The following is a 17,286-nucleotide window of genomic DNA, read 5'->3' as shown; positions in this document are numbered from 1 at the left end:
TTATAGTCTCTCGTATGAGACTTGACTTCGTTAATCTGGAAAAATTCATGCTACATCCTTGTCCTTACGAGATAAACCGACCAACGTCGCTGGTTCGTTTGTGACATAATTGCAATAGATTTAGGACTTTTTTGGTGATTTTTCTCCAAAGAAAGCAAATCGAAATTAAAACCAGAAGGAATTGATTCAGATTAAGCCGTATGCAAGACGAGTCGCCTCGTGTTCTCAATTCGGGTTGTGAATGCATTCGCGGATAAATATACTCGAGCAAAATCAAAGTGCACCGTTTGTAGGCTCATGCAATGGAATTAATCGAAAGGATTGAAAGCAAAAAATTCAGGTCTTTACCTTGCGAAACGCCGTGAACGTCGGGCGAATTTCCTTCTAGAGCGGGACCGAGTGTGTTGTGATTTTGGCCGTGTTCCCCTTTGGTCGATTGTCCTTCCTTCGCGAGGTGCCTTTCATTGAAAAGTGCCAATGCTATCTTCGAAAGTCTTGAGCGCGAGGGCCGCTGATGACGCAGAAAGCTTTTTTTTTTTTTATAGAGAGAAGGGGGCTGCTCCATTCTGATCCAAAAAAATGGATTCCCGGTTGCTTGCTTCCTTGCTGGAACGGGTGGACCACCTTTCCCGGGCACAATTCAATACGGCTGCTCTTGTCCCGCGAGTTCCACTTGTGCTTTTTCTTTGACTGAATTCCTTTCACCAATCACATTCAGCCGGTGTTTTCACGCTTTTGCTGAAGGTCTTCTTGCCTGAGCGTGCGTGAGTGAGAGTTCTTTCATGGCTGAATGTGAGGGTGTGACCGCGACCGCATTCTCGGTCCTTTGGCCGTGTATATATGCTGTATAAGCGGTTCAACATATTGCCAATTTGCGTATTCATACGATTTGATTTTTTTTTTCTCATCTTTCCTCTCTTGTATCAGGCTTAATACAATGACAAACCCCAAACTGGTATACCTGTGACAAATTTACCCCAAATTGGTATATTTGTGATCAATTTACCCTCTGTTAAATTGGATTAATACCACGAAAAATCATAAACTGGTATACCTAACGGAGTGTAAAACTCCAAACTGGTATACTCGTCAACTGCCATGTGTCGTCCAACTCAGAAATTTAACGATAAAATTTATCGAAAACTAATAGAGGGTAAAATTGTTACAGGTATACCACTTTGGGGTTTTTTGTGGTATTAATCCATTGTATTAAGCTGAATTCCCTCCCCTTGTGTTTTTAACTTTCCTAAATATGACACTACACAAGCATTGCACATACATTTTTTTCCGCCAAGCAAAAAGAAAGGAGGGAGTGGTCGAAATTGCCATTGGGGCCAGGCGCAGGGGGGTTGGTCTTGGAAATTCAAATGAGTTCAGGGTCCCTTTCATCTCAATTCTAAGCTCATTTCCCACGTCGGGCCAATTTGAATGAAATCCACAACCGGACCTATGTTCCATTTGATGCGGACGTGCTATGTTTAAGCAAAAAAATGTCTCTGATATCTATATGCAGTAAAAATGTAAATGCAAAAATATCGACATACAATTTCGATATTTTTGTGTCGGAGTCAAATTTTGTCGTTGTCAATGATTTCGATTGAAATTTTTTTATAAAATTAATCAAAGATCTTTAGGTAAAAATTTAGGTCTTAATAATTTTATTGTTCTCATTATAACTTTTTCGTTGCAACATCTCTTGATGATGCATATGAATCCTTAATAGTTTAGGATGTGTCTAAATTGGCTTTTACTTTTTACTGTTTCTATTCAAATCTATTTTGACGTTATTGATTTACCTAAAACACTTGAAATCTTCACAACATATAAATATTGACATGTAGAGTGACATATAATCTTTTCATAACATTTTAAAATCCGAACAATACTTCAAATTTTGGCAGGAAATTTGGAGGAGTCAACAAGCTTTTTGAATTTTTTTTTTTCATCTATTTTAGTGACTCTTCGCCAAGAACATTAAGCTTTTATAGAAAGGACTGAAATCTTTAGAAATTTGGATTATTACTCCACTGGACAGCAGCCAAGATCTACCCTTTTTCCCTGCTCCCTCCGCCCATCCTCGCCCCGCTATTTCTGCCACATTGTTGCCACCAACCTCAATCCAAACCACGTAAACCGAAGCACATGCCTCCGAAACCACCTAGCCCTTGCTGTCGAGCCTCCCCAGAGTTCTTCACCGGCTAAGGCTGCGTCGCTGCTCGCTGCGGCCATGACCTTTTGTGCTCAAGTTCAAGGTCACTCAATACCCCCTCCGTCAACTGTCTTCCTGTGACGAGAAATTAACAATGATTGGGATGTAGATGATGATGATTAGGACATGACTACGGGTATGTGACGGAGGCGCGACTTGAGGTTCGCGGCGGTGGTAGAGGCATACCGAAGGTGGGGGATAGAGGGTTTTTATTTCGTGCCTTGGATGAGATGCTACTTATGACAATCTAAGAGGGAACCGGTGAATTGGTTGGCATTGAAATTTTAATCGATTTCCAAACTTAAGTATCAAAGATATATCACCATTAAAAGGTTTCGTGATGCCTATGCTGAACTAGTATGCAAAAAGTAAATAGTATAGGGACAAGAGAATTTGCGTCAAATACTTGTCACCTGCGTAATCGTTTTGCTATTCTCACGTACTTTGCTGCAGTCTTGTTCCTAGCTACTCAAAACACGTCTATTAATACCTATAGCAGTTTAAGCTCACTCAAAATAGTTAAATACTTCAACAAGACCAAGAAATTGAGGTTTTAGTCAAAACATTTGTTTTAGTATGAATGTGATCTTTTGACCCTAACCCGCAACAAATTTGGGTTCAAAGTCTAGACCGCATCTGCAGTCCGCGGACTTGCTATGCCGGAGCCGAGCTACAAGGGCCCGAAGCCATTTTTGGCCAAGTTTGGATAAGGCCATTTAGTGAGTAAGTCCGACCTAGCCTAATTAAGCCCTAGCCAAATCAGGCGCTGCTGGAAGATTTGTATATGAAAGCTTCACAATGGGCGGACTTGGGAAAGACCTTGCCCAGTCTAGACCCGTCCATTGATCACCTTTTCTCAAGCCCCCATATATTAGACCATTAATGCCATGACAACATTATTTGTCAAATTATTCAATTATGTGCAAGGATTGTGACCTGAAATGTTGTTTATGACATTACTTTCACCGCCTTGTTGCACTTAAAAATTAGGTCTCATTTCTTACAGCGTAATCTCCTTTTTTCTTTTGCCAAAATCTTACGTATGACCTTAATTCCAAGGATTTTCTTGGGTTAATTGTGATCCGTTTGTTGGTCATGTAGCTATGTCTGTTACTTAACTCGATCACCTTGAAAAATTGGAATTGATATTTATTGCGATGAGTATTAATTAACGTTAAATTGAAAAATAAGGAAGAACTAAGACATCGACCGTCAAATATTTGATCGATAAAATTATCAAACTTGTGAATCGTGGAAATAATTTTGGTAATCCTAAAATAATATGCCTTTTCTTAAGTACCCCTACCGGTGAAATACCATAACCCTGTCATTGGATTGCTTGCCATTCACCGGAAGATGGATTTAGTTTAGTAAATGTTGATAAATCATTGAAATAGTTGGTAAATTATGAGAATCTGGTACATATTTATTCTTTCATGGAAGTGTTGGTAATGTATCAATGTGGTGTCGACCGAGCACATTGCCGGTCAAATTTTGTTGCTAACATGTTTGGATAGTTATCGACGCTTTTCACATGCAATCAGTACGAAACAGTGTAATTTTTACTCTAGGGAACCGTAGACTCGTCCCACGGGGTTTGGCTCACATATTCAGCTCATTTTACAATAAATATATACATCTTAATTTATAGGACAAAAGCAAGAGAAATTTTTTTTGTGTTTACATCTAAATGGAAAGAAAGTGAGAAATGTTGGAGAACAATGAGCACAACTTATTTATTACTTAGAAGCTTCAATAGCAATCTTCTATCATAGAGAAAAAGAGTGCCAGTTTCATGGCAGTTGCTGTGGCGCACGTCTCCGGAATTGGTTAAGCCAATTTGTACTTTCATGCAAGGTGTCACCTGCGGCTCACAAATGTGAGGACAAATGCTAGAATTGATTAGCAACATCTATCAACAAAATAAATGAGTCCGAGGAAAAGAATATATGAATCATGAGAGAGAGAGAATGATCTTACTTACTTAATAACTGTGTATTCATGCATGGGCATCATCCTCGCAATCAACAATTTCTCGATCATCCTATCCACTGCTCGTGTATAGGAGATCCTCCAAGATTGTTTGAAATGTAATATGCTGTAGAATCCCGTGAATGCCACCATGAAACCTAGTCCCAATCCCGAGTAGAACCCAACAACAATGCAATCTTCTTTATTACACTCATCTTCGCTCAAATTGTGACCATCTTGTCTGCCCATATTATTATGCTCATCTCCGGGACAATCTTTCAAAAGAGGAGCTCCGCAAAGTCCATCGTTGCCACGATAACTAGATTGATTGTCCAGAGTGCTTAGCTGATTGCCTGATGGAACCCGACCGGATAAATTGTTGAAGGAAAGATCCAAATGACTTAGAAAGAATAAATTGGATATGCTAGGAGGAATTTCCCCTGATATACTATTATTGGATAAATCCGGGGATTCTAAATACCTTAAGTCGCCAATATCTGAAGGGATTTTTCCGATTAGCTTATTTTGAGAGAGGTTCAAATTCTGAAGTCGAGCAAGCATCATCAGCCCTTCCGGAATTTGTCCATCTAATGTGTTGCTTGATAGGTCAATGGAAAATATATAAGGGAGTGTGTTGGAAAATTCTCTGCTTGTTCCTTTTTCATCAACCATCATGGAAAACCCCTTAATGGATCTGTAATACAAAGTGGAATTGGACCACATTCGCGAGAAGTTGTTGAAACAATGAGGAATGCCTCCGGAAAGGTTGTTATTTTTTAGGCTTAAATACTGGAGATTAGCAAGATGGCATAGCTGCACAGGAATGTCACCGGTGATGTAATTTCTCCCAGGATCGATTATCTCAAATGATATAGGATTACCAAATGGAGGAATTCTACTAGTGAATTGATTATCACTGAGATCGAGGATTACCAAATGTAGCTTTAGTAAACATTTTGGAAGCACTCCGTTCAAGCCATTTTCATGTAGGCCTAGAACTTTTAATTGCTCCAAATGACATAAAGAGTCTGGAATCTGACCATTTAACTTGTTGTCTGCCAATAAAATCCATTCCAAAATTGCTTGCGACTTCCTCCAACATCGCGGAAGTTTCCCATACAGTTGGTTCTTAGAGAGATCAAGAAAAGACAATTCATTTGACATGCATAATGAATTTGGAATTCCACCACTAAGGTTATTTCCAGCAAGTGATACTTGCTTTAATAGGGACATCTTTTTTCCAATAATTCGGGAGATGTTGCCTCTGAGCATGTTATTCGAGAGATCCAACTCTTAAATGTTAGATAGAACTTCAGGTAGCCAATGGGGAACTTCATCAGAGATGCTAGCATTTGACATGTTTAATGCCAAGATGTTTCTCTGCGTTCGTAGCCAGTTTGGGAATTCTGGTCCCGCTTTGCAACTTGACATGAGAATCTCTTGAATTTGGAAAGGAGGAACCCAAGATGCGCTAACATTTATAACAAGCTCGTTCGAATAAAATCTCAACATGGTCAAGCTGGTGAGATTTGCAAAGTGAAGTTCACTGACAGTTCCATTTAATTGATTATTACCAATGTCAATCACCTCTAGATTTGATATTCGCCCTATACTTTCTGGAATGTTCCTGCTCAATTTGTTAAAAGGAAGGTACAACATTCTCAGAGATGATAGTTGGCCCACGGTAGTGGGAATAGGACCAGAAATCGAGTTTTGTGAAAGATAAAGAAATTCGAGATCTTTGAAATTCTCAAATTGATTGGGTAAGTGACCACTGAAATTGTTTCAGGTTACTTTGGCCACAAATGAAAGCACCGTCTTCGGTGTCGGAAATTCCCCCACTAAATTTGTTAGAAGACAAACTTAGTACATGCAGGTCGCAGAAAATGCTCAAGTTTTTCAGAAGTTCACCTTCCATCCTATTTGAAGAGACATCAAGGAATCTAAGCGTCTGACTATTTTCAAGGATGACGGTGGGGAATATGCCTTGGAGGCCATTATCACTTAAATCAAGATATTCAAGTTTGCTGAAGTTTTGAAACCAAGGAGGAATAGATGAATTCATGGAGTTTTGACTCAAATCAAGGAATCTAAGAGAGGTGAAATTGACGGGCAGAGAGGTAGAAGCATCATCCAAACCACATTTCCTCAATATTAAAACCTCCAAGGAGGAAAGCATGTTTATAGGACTTAACCATCCTTTGGGGTTGAGAAGGGGGACATAAGACAGGTCCAAGTACTTCAAGTAAGAAAATGTTGATAGCCATCGGAGGTTCTCTGTTCTTAAAGAGGGCTCCCACCAAATCCACCCACTAAGATCCAAGTACCTTAAGCTAGAAAGGTTACTAAGTTGATTGGAAATAGGCCCATAGCCCGCATATGAGAGATTGAGATACTCCAGTTTCTGAAGAGAAGTTAAGGACTCTCGGGTTTTTTCAGTTGAAAAGCTATTGAAACTGAAGTCTAGATACTTCAAATACTTCAGTTCGTTTAAAGCAGGATGCATCGTACCTCCCAAGCTGCACTCATCTGAAACATCACAGGCATTACGAAGATCGAGTTTCAAGATGTGACCAGTCTCCTTGCTACATTTGAGTCCTTTCCACTCGCAACAACCCTTGCCGGTCCAAGACCCCAGCCGTCTTGAAGGATCGATGAGATCCTGCTTGAACTTCAGAAGAGCTTCCCTCTCAGTGCCAATGCAGCTTACATTTGGTAAGGCTTTGGAATGACAGAATTTCAAGACTTGAACGACAAAGAGTGCACCAAAGAGTGAAGGCGCAAAGCTAGTGTAGAAGTGGGACGCCATTGTTGTTTAGAATGAACCTGGAATCTGCCATTTATAATGGCCAAAAAAACACCTCCCTTATTGAAGACATTAGTTTTTTTGTTGATTCACAAAACAAAAGAAAATAAAACTGAGGGCTTAACAACTTTTCGAAGTCCTTTTCTAGATTGCCGGCCACCTAAAGCGACTCAAAATTTCCTAGTCATGCAAGACCCGTCCTATGGTCAAGATTTAATCTTTATATAAGATAGTTTTTGGCATGATTAGAAGCAGTCCACGTCGGTAATATGGGACCCTGAAATGCGTGAGTTATCCATGAGACGGAGGCAACAGTTTCAGATTTTGATGGGTTCCCTTTTTCTTTTCCTTTCCCTTTCTGCTCTCATGATCAAAGCTGTATTACTTAAAGTGGGCATTTGTCTCTGAATCTGTAGGTATATTCCACTCATTCGTTTCATCAACCAAGATCTTATCGTGAGGCTAATGTTGAATAGACCTGATAGATCCATTTCATCGCCTCTTGAGGCAATAGGGTCTTTTAAGTAGTGACCATTTGAGATGAGACTGTGAACGCTTTATGAGGTCTTTCTCTTCGATATGAAACTTGGGAGACTAGAAAATGTTATATGTTGGCAATGAGCCAAGAAAGTAAACATCGGACGACGCCAAAGCTATCTTAATTTCCTTTTCAGCAAAATTTTCTCCTGTCTTAGATTTAAAGCTTTGGAAGTTGACTCTGCCCTATGTGATGTTCACCTTTTTCGGCAAAGTTAAGAACTGATCTGGGGTCTATTTCCTTCGAGAAAAGGTTCTTCATTCTTCCTTTTTAAGATTTGCATTTGCCTATATTGCTCGTTATTTTCCATCAATTCCGACATAATAAACGCACATATGTTTCAACATAATAAAACTCACATATGTTTCAAGTAGTTAAATTTTCTTTGTTCCAAAGGTCACGAATAACGATTTCTTACTGTTCTTTAATGTGCATGTGTTGGTGAATCCGATGACATGCCATTGCAACAAATTGATGACAAATTAAAAAGAAAGACAACGCTGTAAGCTAATATGATAAAATAGTGCATGTTATATGGATCATGTAAAACATGTTTATCTGAATCGCTAACCATGTGGGTTTCACAATTATGTCTAATGGTTCATATCGACTTGGTCCAAACGTTTTTTATGTCATATGGAATATTCTCTGAATGCTGAGAGATGTCACTTATGAGTTCATAATAGACAATAGTGCAGCAGGTGACATGACTTCTTAGTCAATATAAACTGAAATTTTTGGCTCATAACGTTGGGCCAGTTATCATTTTACGTTAATCATATCTTATTTTATCAGAGAAGAGCAAGAGAAGTATTTTTTTTAATGACCAAAACAAAAATCGATATGTATGTCATACGGAATATCCTCTGTGTTGTAAAATTAAAGCGGAAACTAACCGGATCTTGCAAGTAAATCAATGCAAAATCACTAGAAAAATAAACGAAGAATAATAAAGGATATTAGAGATTTTCATGGTTCGATTTGAGAGTTGGTACATAGTCCTCATAGGGAAATAGCAGCAAATAATCCACTAATAATCGGAGAATCAGAATTGTGATCGCTCATATACTTAAATGTTTTTCACACCTAAATTGAGCTTAAATTCACACTGTTTACAAATAAATAAATCAATTGGACGTAAAATTCACGACACAAATATCCCAATGTTGTGCGGCCAAGAGAAAGAGCTTCATTGTGCGATTTTATTTTTCTTTGCTCGCGGCTTGAAAGAATCGGAATGAACCCACGCACTTGCCTATTTCCTTTTAATCAGCCACAGTGCGATTTTGTCCTAGCGGCCAATATCCTTTTGTTAAAGACCATATCTTGATCGGTCAAACTGGTCGAGGAGTGAATGTTTATATTGTCCAACAGAATAAAAACAAATCCTTTGTGCCCAAGAGATAAAAGAAAATCAGTAACTTCCTTATTTGAAGACCACTTTTCACCGTCAATTTAAATTAATCTGGATTTGACTTGAACACCTAATTATCCCTACAATACACGGACCGGTCTACATCCTCCAATCGGGTTAGGTTCTATAACGGACTTAAACCGGTGAAATAATGTAACACTTTTGCAGTTGACAATAGTGTGACGTGATTTCTTAGTCAACGTAAAGTGAAATTTTTGGCTCACAACGTCAGGCTAGTCATGATTTTATATTAAACAAACGGGCGGCGCTATTTCCACTTCCATTTTGGCTAAAATACTCCTTTATTTAGTTAAACGACAAAAATACCCCCTCTCTCTCCCTCTCTGTTCAATTTATTGTTTCTTTGTCTGTTCGACTGACCGACAAAATTGCCTTTATTTCTGTCATTTCATTTGTTAGTTTCACAATACAAAAACTCAATTATTCTCAACAAGATATCATCTTATCTTGCATTTTGTTTGGCTAGAGAAGTTTGTTAATTTTAATATATTTTTAATCAGAAAAGCTACATAGACTATTATAAATTTCCATTTATGATGGCTATAAGGCATATTAACACATAGTTAATTGCCTGTTTTTTATCAAATAATTTGAGCAACATTTTATTTCAAAGTTGGAAATTAAAATTCAATTTATATATCTAGCCAATCTTGACCTTGTAGGTGTTTTCTGTAATAAATTTGTGGAGTTTTAAAGTTAAACATTTTAATTTGTATTTCAAGATGGGGTTGAGAATCTTATTACACATTCTTTACTTTTAAGCTAACATCAGCTTATTATAAATGAAAGTTTTAAAAAGAAACCTATTTTAAAGTTTTGATCCGCTTGCTATTAGATTGAATTTATAATCGATATTACTTACTTTCTTCATGGTAGGAGTAGAGCAACAAGAAGTTCCCTTTTTTTCCTTTTTGTGCTTTTTTTTTTAATATTTAGATATGAACTAAACATAAACATATTTAATATTTGATTATTTTTCCATATTTTGATCAATTTTTCTTTTCCGTTGTTGATCAAAATTGGCTAGATAATTAGATTGAATTGTAAGCTTCAACTTTGAAATATAGTCTTAAACTATTTATTAAAAATAGGCAAATAATTGTGTGCTTATAAGCCGTCATATATATGTAACTTTTGTGATTAAAAATATGACACGAAAAATTAAATTTAATAACTTTCTCCTAGTAAAGTGAAATAATGCATGATAAGATGATATTCTGTCAAGCATAATGGAGCATTTGTATTGTGAAACTCAAAAGAGAGATGATAGAAATTAATTAAGGCAGTTTTTTTTTATTAGCTTGATAAAAAAAGAAACAATAAATTGAAGAGAGAGAGGGTATTCCAGTCATTTAACTGAAAAAAGGAGTGTCTTAGCCAAAATGGGAGTGGAAATAGCTCCGCCCTAAACATATACAGTAACTTATTTCAAGACCACTTTTCACCGTCAATTTAAATTATTCCGGATTTGACTTGAACACCTTATTATCCCTACAATTCACGGACTGGTCTACGTCCTCCAATCGGGTTAGGTTCCCTAACGGACTCAAACTGGTGAAATAATGTAACACTCACGCAATTGACAATAGTGTGACATGATTTCTTAGTCAACATAAAGTGAAATTTTTGGCTCACAACGTCAGGCTAGTCATGATTTTATATTAAACATATACATCTTATTTTATTGGAGAAGAGCAAAAGAAATATTTTTTTTATGACCAAACAAAAAGAAAGAGAAGAACTGGGAGAGTCTTGAGCGCGCAATGTGAAAGTGAATAAAGTCGAACCAGTCCTCATTCTACGTAAAATATGTATGTCATATGGAATATTCTCAGAAAACATGCTAAAAAATCCTAAACATATTGCATTGATACTAATTCAATCATAAATCTTTTAATCGAACCAATTTAATCTAAAAAATTTTCACATCGATACTAATTCAGTACATCTAACTAATTTAGGTAGCAAAACACTGATGTTGACATTCTTATATATTCTTAATAATTTTTTTTTCGCATTCCCTTCTTTTCGCTAGTGGCCGGTCGTCGGCCCGGCCACCGGTCACAAGCCATGGCCGACGAGGGTTGGCCTCGCCTGGACAAGGGCAAGCGTTGGCGAGGTCCCCCTCGCCAAATCTAGCAAGGCCGACCCTCACCTAGCGACCCCTGCCTAGGCGAGGGTGAGGGCGAGGGTTAACCTCGCATCAAGGAGGTCGACCCTCACCCAGGCCATGGCAAGGCCTGGTGAGGCCGCCTTGTCCTGGGTGAGGGTTGGCCTCGCCGGCTGGCCAACGGCAAAAAAAAAGGAAAAAAAATAAAGAAAAAATTCAAAATTCAAAAAAATTAATATGAAAAAAATATCCGCGTCAGCACTGGCCGCCTGTGTCACGTAGGATGGTTGGCAATCACGTCAACAATTTCTAACCCAAATTGGCCGGATGGACGGAATTTGTACTAATAAGAAAAAGTTTAGGAATAAATTGATCCAGTTGAAATGTTTAAGACTAAATTGGTACTAATGCAATAGGTTTAGAGCTTTTTATGTACTTTTCCCGAATATTCTCTTAAAGATAAGAGATGTCAATTATAAGTTCACAATTGACAATAATGCAGTAGGTGACATGACTTCTTAGTCAATATAAACTGAAATTTTTATCTCATAACGTTTTGTCAGTCATCATTCTGCATTATACATATACCTCTTTTTTCTTCAGACAAGAGCAAAAGTAATATTTATTTTTGATTACCGAACAAATAGAAAGAGAAAAAGTGGGAGAGTCTTGAGCGCGACATGTGAAAGCAAATAACGTTGGACCGTTCCTCATTCTAGATTAAACATATACGTCAACTTTCTTTCTATGTTTTTTATAACCACCAGGAAAGAAAGATAGAAACATCGGAGAAAAATGTGCACAACTTCTTTATTACTTGAAGCTTCAACAGCAATCTTCCATCGTTGTGAAAAAAGCAGAACTCTAATTCCATAGCCGTTGCAGTGACGCATATCTCTGGAATTGAATAACCTAGAATAAGAGTGTCAATACCCATTTTTATCACGGGTCATCTTAAAAGGGGTTTAATGTAAACGTGAGTGAAGTGAAATGAATGAAAGATTGAGCAAAGATTGCACCTAAGAAATGCAAAGCTAAGTCGTATAGAAAATACTTTTTCAATTGATGATTGGGAATACTAGGGATTTGGAGGTTTTAGAATGTGATAAGTATGTAGATCGCAGCTAAGTTTTGATTGAGCCGAGCTGCAGGTACTAATTCAAAGGTTCCAATTGTTTAGGACAAAGATGTCGTTCGCAGTCGCAATGTCGCTCATTTCTACGAAGTCATACTCTGAGAACTGGTGAAAGTCATGTTCTCACCTACCAAGTTATGTCACGTTACATGACAGACACTACAAAAAAATATGAATTTTGCGACGGAAATTTGCGACGAAAATTTTTCGTCGCTAATTTGCGACAAACTTTGCGACGGATTTCTAATTCCGTCGCAAATTTGCGACGTAATTTTCGTCGCAAATTTGCGACGGATTTTGCGACGGATCAATTTTCACTCACAAATTAGCGACGGAAAATAAATCCGTCGCAAATTCCGTCGCAAATTTGCAACGGAAAATAAATCCGTCGCAAAATTCGTCACAAATTAGTGACGGAAAAATTCCGTCGCAAATTAGCGACGGAAAATAAATCCGTCACAAAATGCGTCGCAAATTTGCGACGGAAAATAAATCCGTCGCAAAATTCGTCGCAAATTTGCGACGGAAAATTTTCGTCGCTAATTCCGTCGCAAATTAGTGACGACTAATTTTCCGTCGCAAATTTGCGACAAATTTTGTGACGGATTTATTTTCCGTCGCTAATTTGTGCAACAAAATTTACCATTTTGCGATGAAAGTAGAGACGAATTGGATGATTGTCACAAGTTCAAATTCAAAAGAGATTGGACGATTTGCTACACGTCCAATTCTAAGAGAGATTAGATATTACAAATTCAAATTAGATAAGAACATCTATTATAAACTCAAGATATTAGATAATCTCTTAAAATGTTCTCGTCCCAAATAAGCTTTTTTAGATTCGATAGGTGCAAATCTTATCTTCTTCTTTTTTTCAAGACTTAGATATAGATAACGCAGATATCTATTTAGTTGAATATGGCGGTTTCCTCCGCACGTAGCTCTTATGTATGCCTAAATATATGGGTAAATAAATTATAGCAATTTTCAAATAGATCTGAATCGAGTGGATATATGAAATGTAAAGTCAATATATCTATATGGGGATATCTATAGGAGATCATATAAAAGAGATATTCTTATTTAGACCTAACCAGTTTGATCTAACCAATTAGATGAATTATTTCTAAAGGGTTACATCCGAATGATGAGTGAATAGAGGACATGCATTCCATTAGAGAAATATTTAGAAGATTCCCTATATTTCGTTTAATTGATTGTAATTGATATTTTCCCTTTTAGATAGTCATCCTATAAAACCGATAAATAGGTTCGTGTACTCTTCATTTGACAATGATATATATATATATATTGCTCTTAATTTTTTTTATCACATTCTTGACTTGGTATCAGAGCCCTATTGTTATTTGAGAAAGCGTCAATCGAGTCTGTTTGTAACAACGACATCCACATCAGTCATGTTTCTCCACAGTGCTCGTAATGCTAGTCACATCGGCCCATTTCGCAACAACCTCCCGTGGTTGTTTGACATTCCTCCGCTGCTCTAATGAAAAAAAAAAATCACCAAACTTGCCGCCCTTAGATGAATTAGATCATGACATTTACTAATTCGTCAAATATGAGTAATGTGTCATTGTAAGAAGCATATCTACTCAAAGTTCCGATGGAATTAGCGACGGATTCGAAAAATTGGTCGGTATAAACATTTCCGTCGGTAATTCCGTTGCAAATTAGCGACGGATTTGAAAAAATGGGCGCCATGTGCCGCGAAGATCACTTCCGTCGCAAATTAGCGACGGAAAATAAATCCGTCGCAAGATTTAGAAAATGCTCTTTATTTTTGGAATCTGTCCCAAAATCAGTCGCAAATTTATGACGGAAAAATAAGTCCGTCGCAAATTTGCGACGGAAAAATAAGTCCGTCGCAAAAATTTGGGACGAAAAAAAAAATCCGTCGCAAAACAAAATTTTTGCGACGGAAACAAAATCCTTCGCAATTTTGCGACGGAAAAAAAAATCCGTCGCAAAATTTTGCGACGGAAACAAAATCCGTCGCAAAAATTTGCGACGGAAAAGAAATCCGTTGCGACGGATACAAAATCCGTCGCAAATTTTTGCGACGGATTTTGTTTCCGTCGCAAAAATTTGCGACGAACATAAGGTTCGTCGCAAATTAGCGACGAACTGAAAAGGTTCGTCGCTAAAATTTGCGACGAAATATGAAGTTGGTCGCAAATTTAATTAAAAAAAGTGCGCCCCAAAGCCCCGCCCTTACCCCCAATTTCTCTCTCTCTCGCTCACTGTTCTCCCTCTCTCTCCCTCTTCTCCTTCTCCTTCTCGCGCTCGCGCTTCCTCCCGCGACTCCTCCTCGCCCATGGCCTCCGGAGCCCTAGAGGCCGCGGAGCCCGAAGGGGCGGCGGCTCCTCCCCCCGTCGAGGGCAAGGAGGAGGAGCTCCCCGAGAAATCAGAGGTGGAGGAGGCAGATCAAGAGGACCGAGAGATCGCCGCTCCGGAGGAGGAGGAGGCCGAGGCTTCCGACGAGGAGGCCTCGGCCGAAGATGACGACGGGGACGACGACGCCCCCCCGAAAGGGAAGGAGAGCGAGGAGAGAGAGCGAGGAGAATCCGAAAGGAGGGTGCTCCGTGGAGAAACAGGGCGTGCCCAAGATGAGGAGGAGGAAATCGAGCGCGGCGAAGAATAAGCAGAGCTCTCATTTCAGCCTCCACCCGCACCGTCTCGGCGCGCACATGGACGGAGCAAGCTCTCCACCGTCTCGGCTGCCGCGACCTGCTCACCCCTCAGCTCGTCGCCCGCGTGATCGACCCTTTCCTGATCCCCCACCTCTCGCTCGCCCTCGGCTTCTTCGACTGGGCCTCCCAGCAGCCCGGCTTCGCTCACGACCCCCTCACGTACCGCTCCGTCCTCAAGTCCCTCTCCGCTTCCCGACAGTCCAACGCCGTCGAGGCCCTGTTGAAGCGGGTCAGGGCCCGCGGGATCAGCCTCGACGCCTCGGCATACGGGCACGTCATCGCCTGTTTCGTCAGGAACAAGAGGACCCACGACGGGTTTTTGGTTTTCAGCGAGATTGGTTCGTTAGTTGGGGACGTTGGGCCCGACGTGTGTAACTTGCTTCTGGCTGCCCTCGCGTCTGATGGGTATATCGATAATGCAAGGAAGGTGTTCGATGAAATGATGCAGTGGGGTGTTCGTTTGAGCACTCTGGGATTGGGCGTGTTCTTGTGGAAGTTTTGTGGTAATGGGGAAATTTCCGAGGTTCTGAGCGCGTTAGATGAAGTTAGGAGGCGTAATGCAGGGATTAACGGGTCAGTTATTGCCGTTTTGGTAGTTCATGGTCTTTGTCAAGCTTCAAGGGTATCAGAGGCTCTTTGGGTGCTGGACGAGCTGAGAAGTAGAAGCTGCAAACCTGATTTTATGGCGTATAGAATTGTTGCGGAAGCTTTTCGAGAAATGGGTGATGTGGTGCAGAAAGAGAGAGTTTTGAAGTTGAAGCGGAAGTTAGGAGTAGCTCCGAGGGCGAATGACTATAAAGAGTTTTTATTTACTCTGATTTCTGAAAGACTAATGAAGGAAGCCTCAGAGTTGGGTGAAGTCATCGTTAGTGGGGACTTTCCCCTGGAGGATGATATCCTCAATGCATTGATCGGAACAATCTCAGCTGATGATCCCCAATCAGCTATCGCCTTCTTTAGGTTCATGATTAAGAAGGGAAAGTTCCCGACCCTTTTGACATTGAGCAATTTGTGTAGGAACTTATGCAAGCACAACCAAACTGATGTACTGATGCAGGTGTATCAAGTCTTGGATTCTGGTGGTTATTTTGCTGATGCGGAGAGTTACACTGTGATGGTCTCATTTTTATGCAGGGCTGGAAAAGTAAGAGAAGCTTATGGAATCCTTCAGGTGATGAAGAAGAAAGGGTTGGGCCCAGATGTGGTTGGCTATAATTCTGTTCTGGAAGCATGTTGTCGGGAAGATCTTATACGTCCAGCAAAAAGGCTGTGGGATGAGATGTTTTCAAGTGGGTATTCTGGAGATTTTAGAACATATACTATCTTGATCAAGAAGTTCTCTGAAATAGGGCAAGTTGAAGAGGCGAGGAGGCTGTTTTACCACATGTTGGAGAACGGGTTGGAACCAGATTCCTCAATCTACAAATCTCTCATAGAAGGGCTTTGTCAAGAAGCAAACTTTGAAGTTGCCTTTAATATTTTCGATAAGTGTATTGAACAGGATCCAACTCTTGCCAGTAGTGTCCTCAGTGCATTCATCCTGTGTCTCTGCAGAAAAGGTAAAGTTTTGACGAGCTCGGTAAATACTGAATTTGAGTATTCTTGATCTTATATAATTGCACCAACAGATAATGTCTTGGTTCTATGTCTTGACATGCTTGATGCAGGTGATTTTGTTACCGCTTCAAAGTTGCTCCATCGTTTCAATTGTGATTTGGGCAATTTAGACTCCCTTGTCACTTTCCTGAAATACTTAAATGATGCGGACGAGGTGAGACTTGCCCTTGAACACATGAAATGGATTAGGGAAAACTCTTCTCTGATGATGAATCGTATTTCATCAAAACTTGTATTCCTAGTTTCTTCTGCGTCTAAATCGGAACCAATCTTGAACTGGCTTGACATGGAGAAAGTTAGAAGGTTTGGCTGCTAGACTTGGTGGAGCCAAGAACATATTCTGTGAACTTTTTTCTGATAACAAGGCTGATAACGCCTTTTGGTTGGATAGTTCCTCAATTGAGAAAGTCTGTCTTGAAGAGGAAGAATGCACCTTTCAGTTTGGTTCTTTATTTTTATCATTCTTGTGGAAAATGTAGATGAATGTATTTCATTTTCATATTATTATAATATTTTGATGTTATTAAGTGCTTAATCAATGTTAAATATAAATTTCAAAAATTAATTTTGCTTTTAATTAGGTTTAAAATCGAAAAATAAAATAAATGATTTTATCGTACGATCACAAATTACAAAAGTTCAATGCAAAAATAAAATTTCGTCGCTAAACGATATTCGTAGGGGAGTTCGTCGCTAAAGAATTAATAAAAAATTGTCGCTAAATTCGATCATGAATAATGTTAATGGCAAAAGT

General features: G+C 39.1%; 1 protein-coding gene and 1 pseudogene across 1 annotated transcript; one reads left to right on the top strand and one right to left on the bottom strand.

Annotated features, from left to right (window-relative positions):
• Window positions 1–4,189: 4,189 nt before the first annotated feature.
• LOC115667331 (receptor-like protein EIX1) lies at window positions 4,190–6,989 on the bottom strand (annotated as a pseudogene).
• Window positions 6,990–14,539: 7,550 nt separating this feature from the next.
• On the top strand, window positions 14,540–16,547 carry LOC130136987 (pentatricopeptide repeat-containing protein At5g14080-like). The gene is made up of 2 exons (XM_056307656.1): window positions 14,540–14,765; window positions 14,840–16,547. The coding sequence occupies exons 1-2, from the start codon at window positions 14,540–14,542 to the stop codon at window positions 16,519–16,521; spliced, it is 1,908 nt and encodes a 635-aa protein (XP_056163631.1). The 3' UTR covers window positions 16,522–16,547.
• The last annotated feature ends 739 nt before the right edge of the window (window positions 16,548–17,286 follow it).

The sequence above is a fragment of the Syzygium oleosum genome, unplaced genomic scaffold (genome assembly GCF_021117445.2).
Source record: "Syzygium oleosum isolate NSW1041296 unplaced genomic scaffold, Sole_v2.1 Sole_v2.57, whole genome shotgun sequence".
In the NCBI taxonomy this organism is placed as follows: domain Eukaryota; kingdom Viridiplantae; phylum Streptophyta; class Magnoliopsida; order Myrtales; family Myrtaceae; genus Syzygium; species Syzygium oleosum.
This window is presented reverse-complemented; position numbering and strand designations above follow the sequence as displayed.

Excerpts from the sequence above, each read along its gene's own strand:
- LOC130136987 (XM_056307656.1), top strand. The coding sequence starts at position 14,540 with ATGGCCTCCGGAGCCCTAGAGGCCGCGGAGCCCGAAGGGGCGGCGGCT. Across the intron at positions 14,766-14,839 it reads CCCCCCGAAAGGGAAGGAGA|GAGGAAATCGAGCGCGGCGA; the intron begins GCGAGGAGAGAG and ends CAAGATGAGGAG.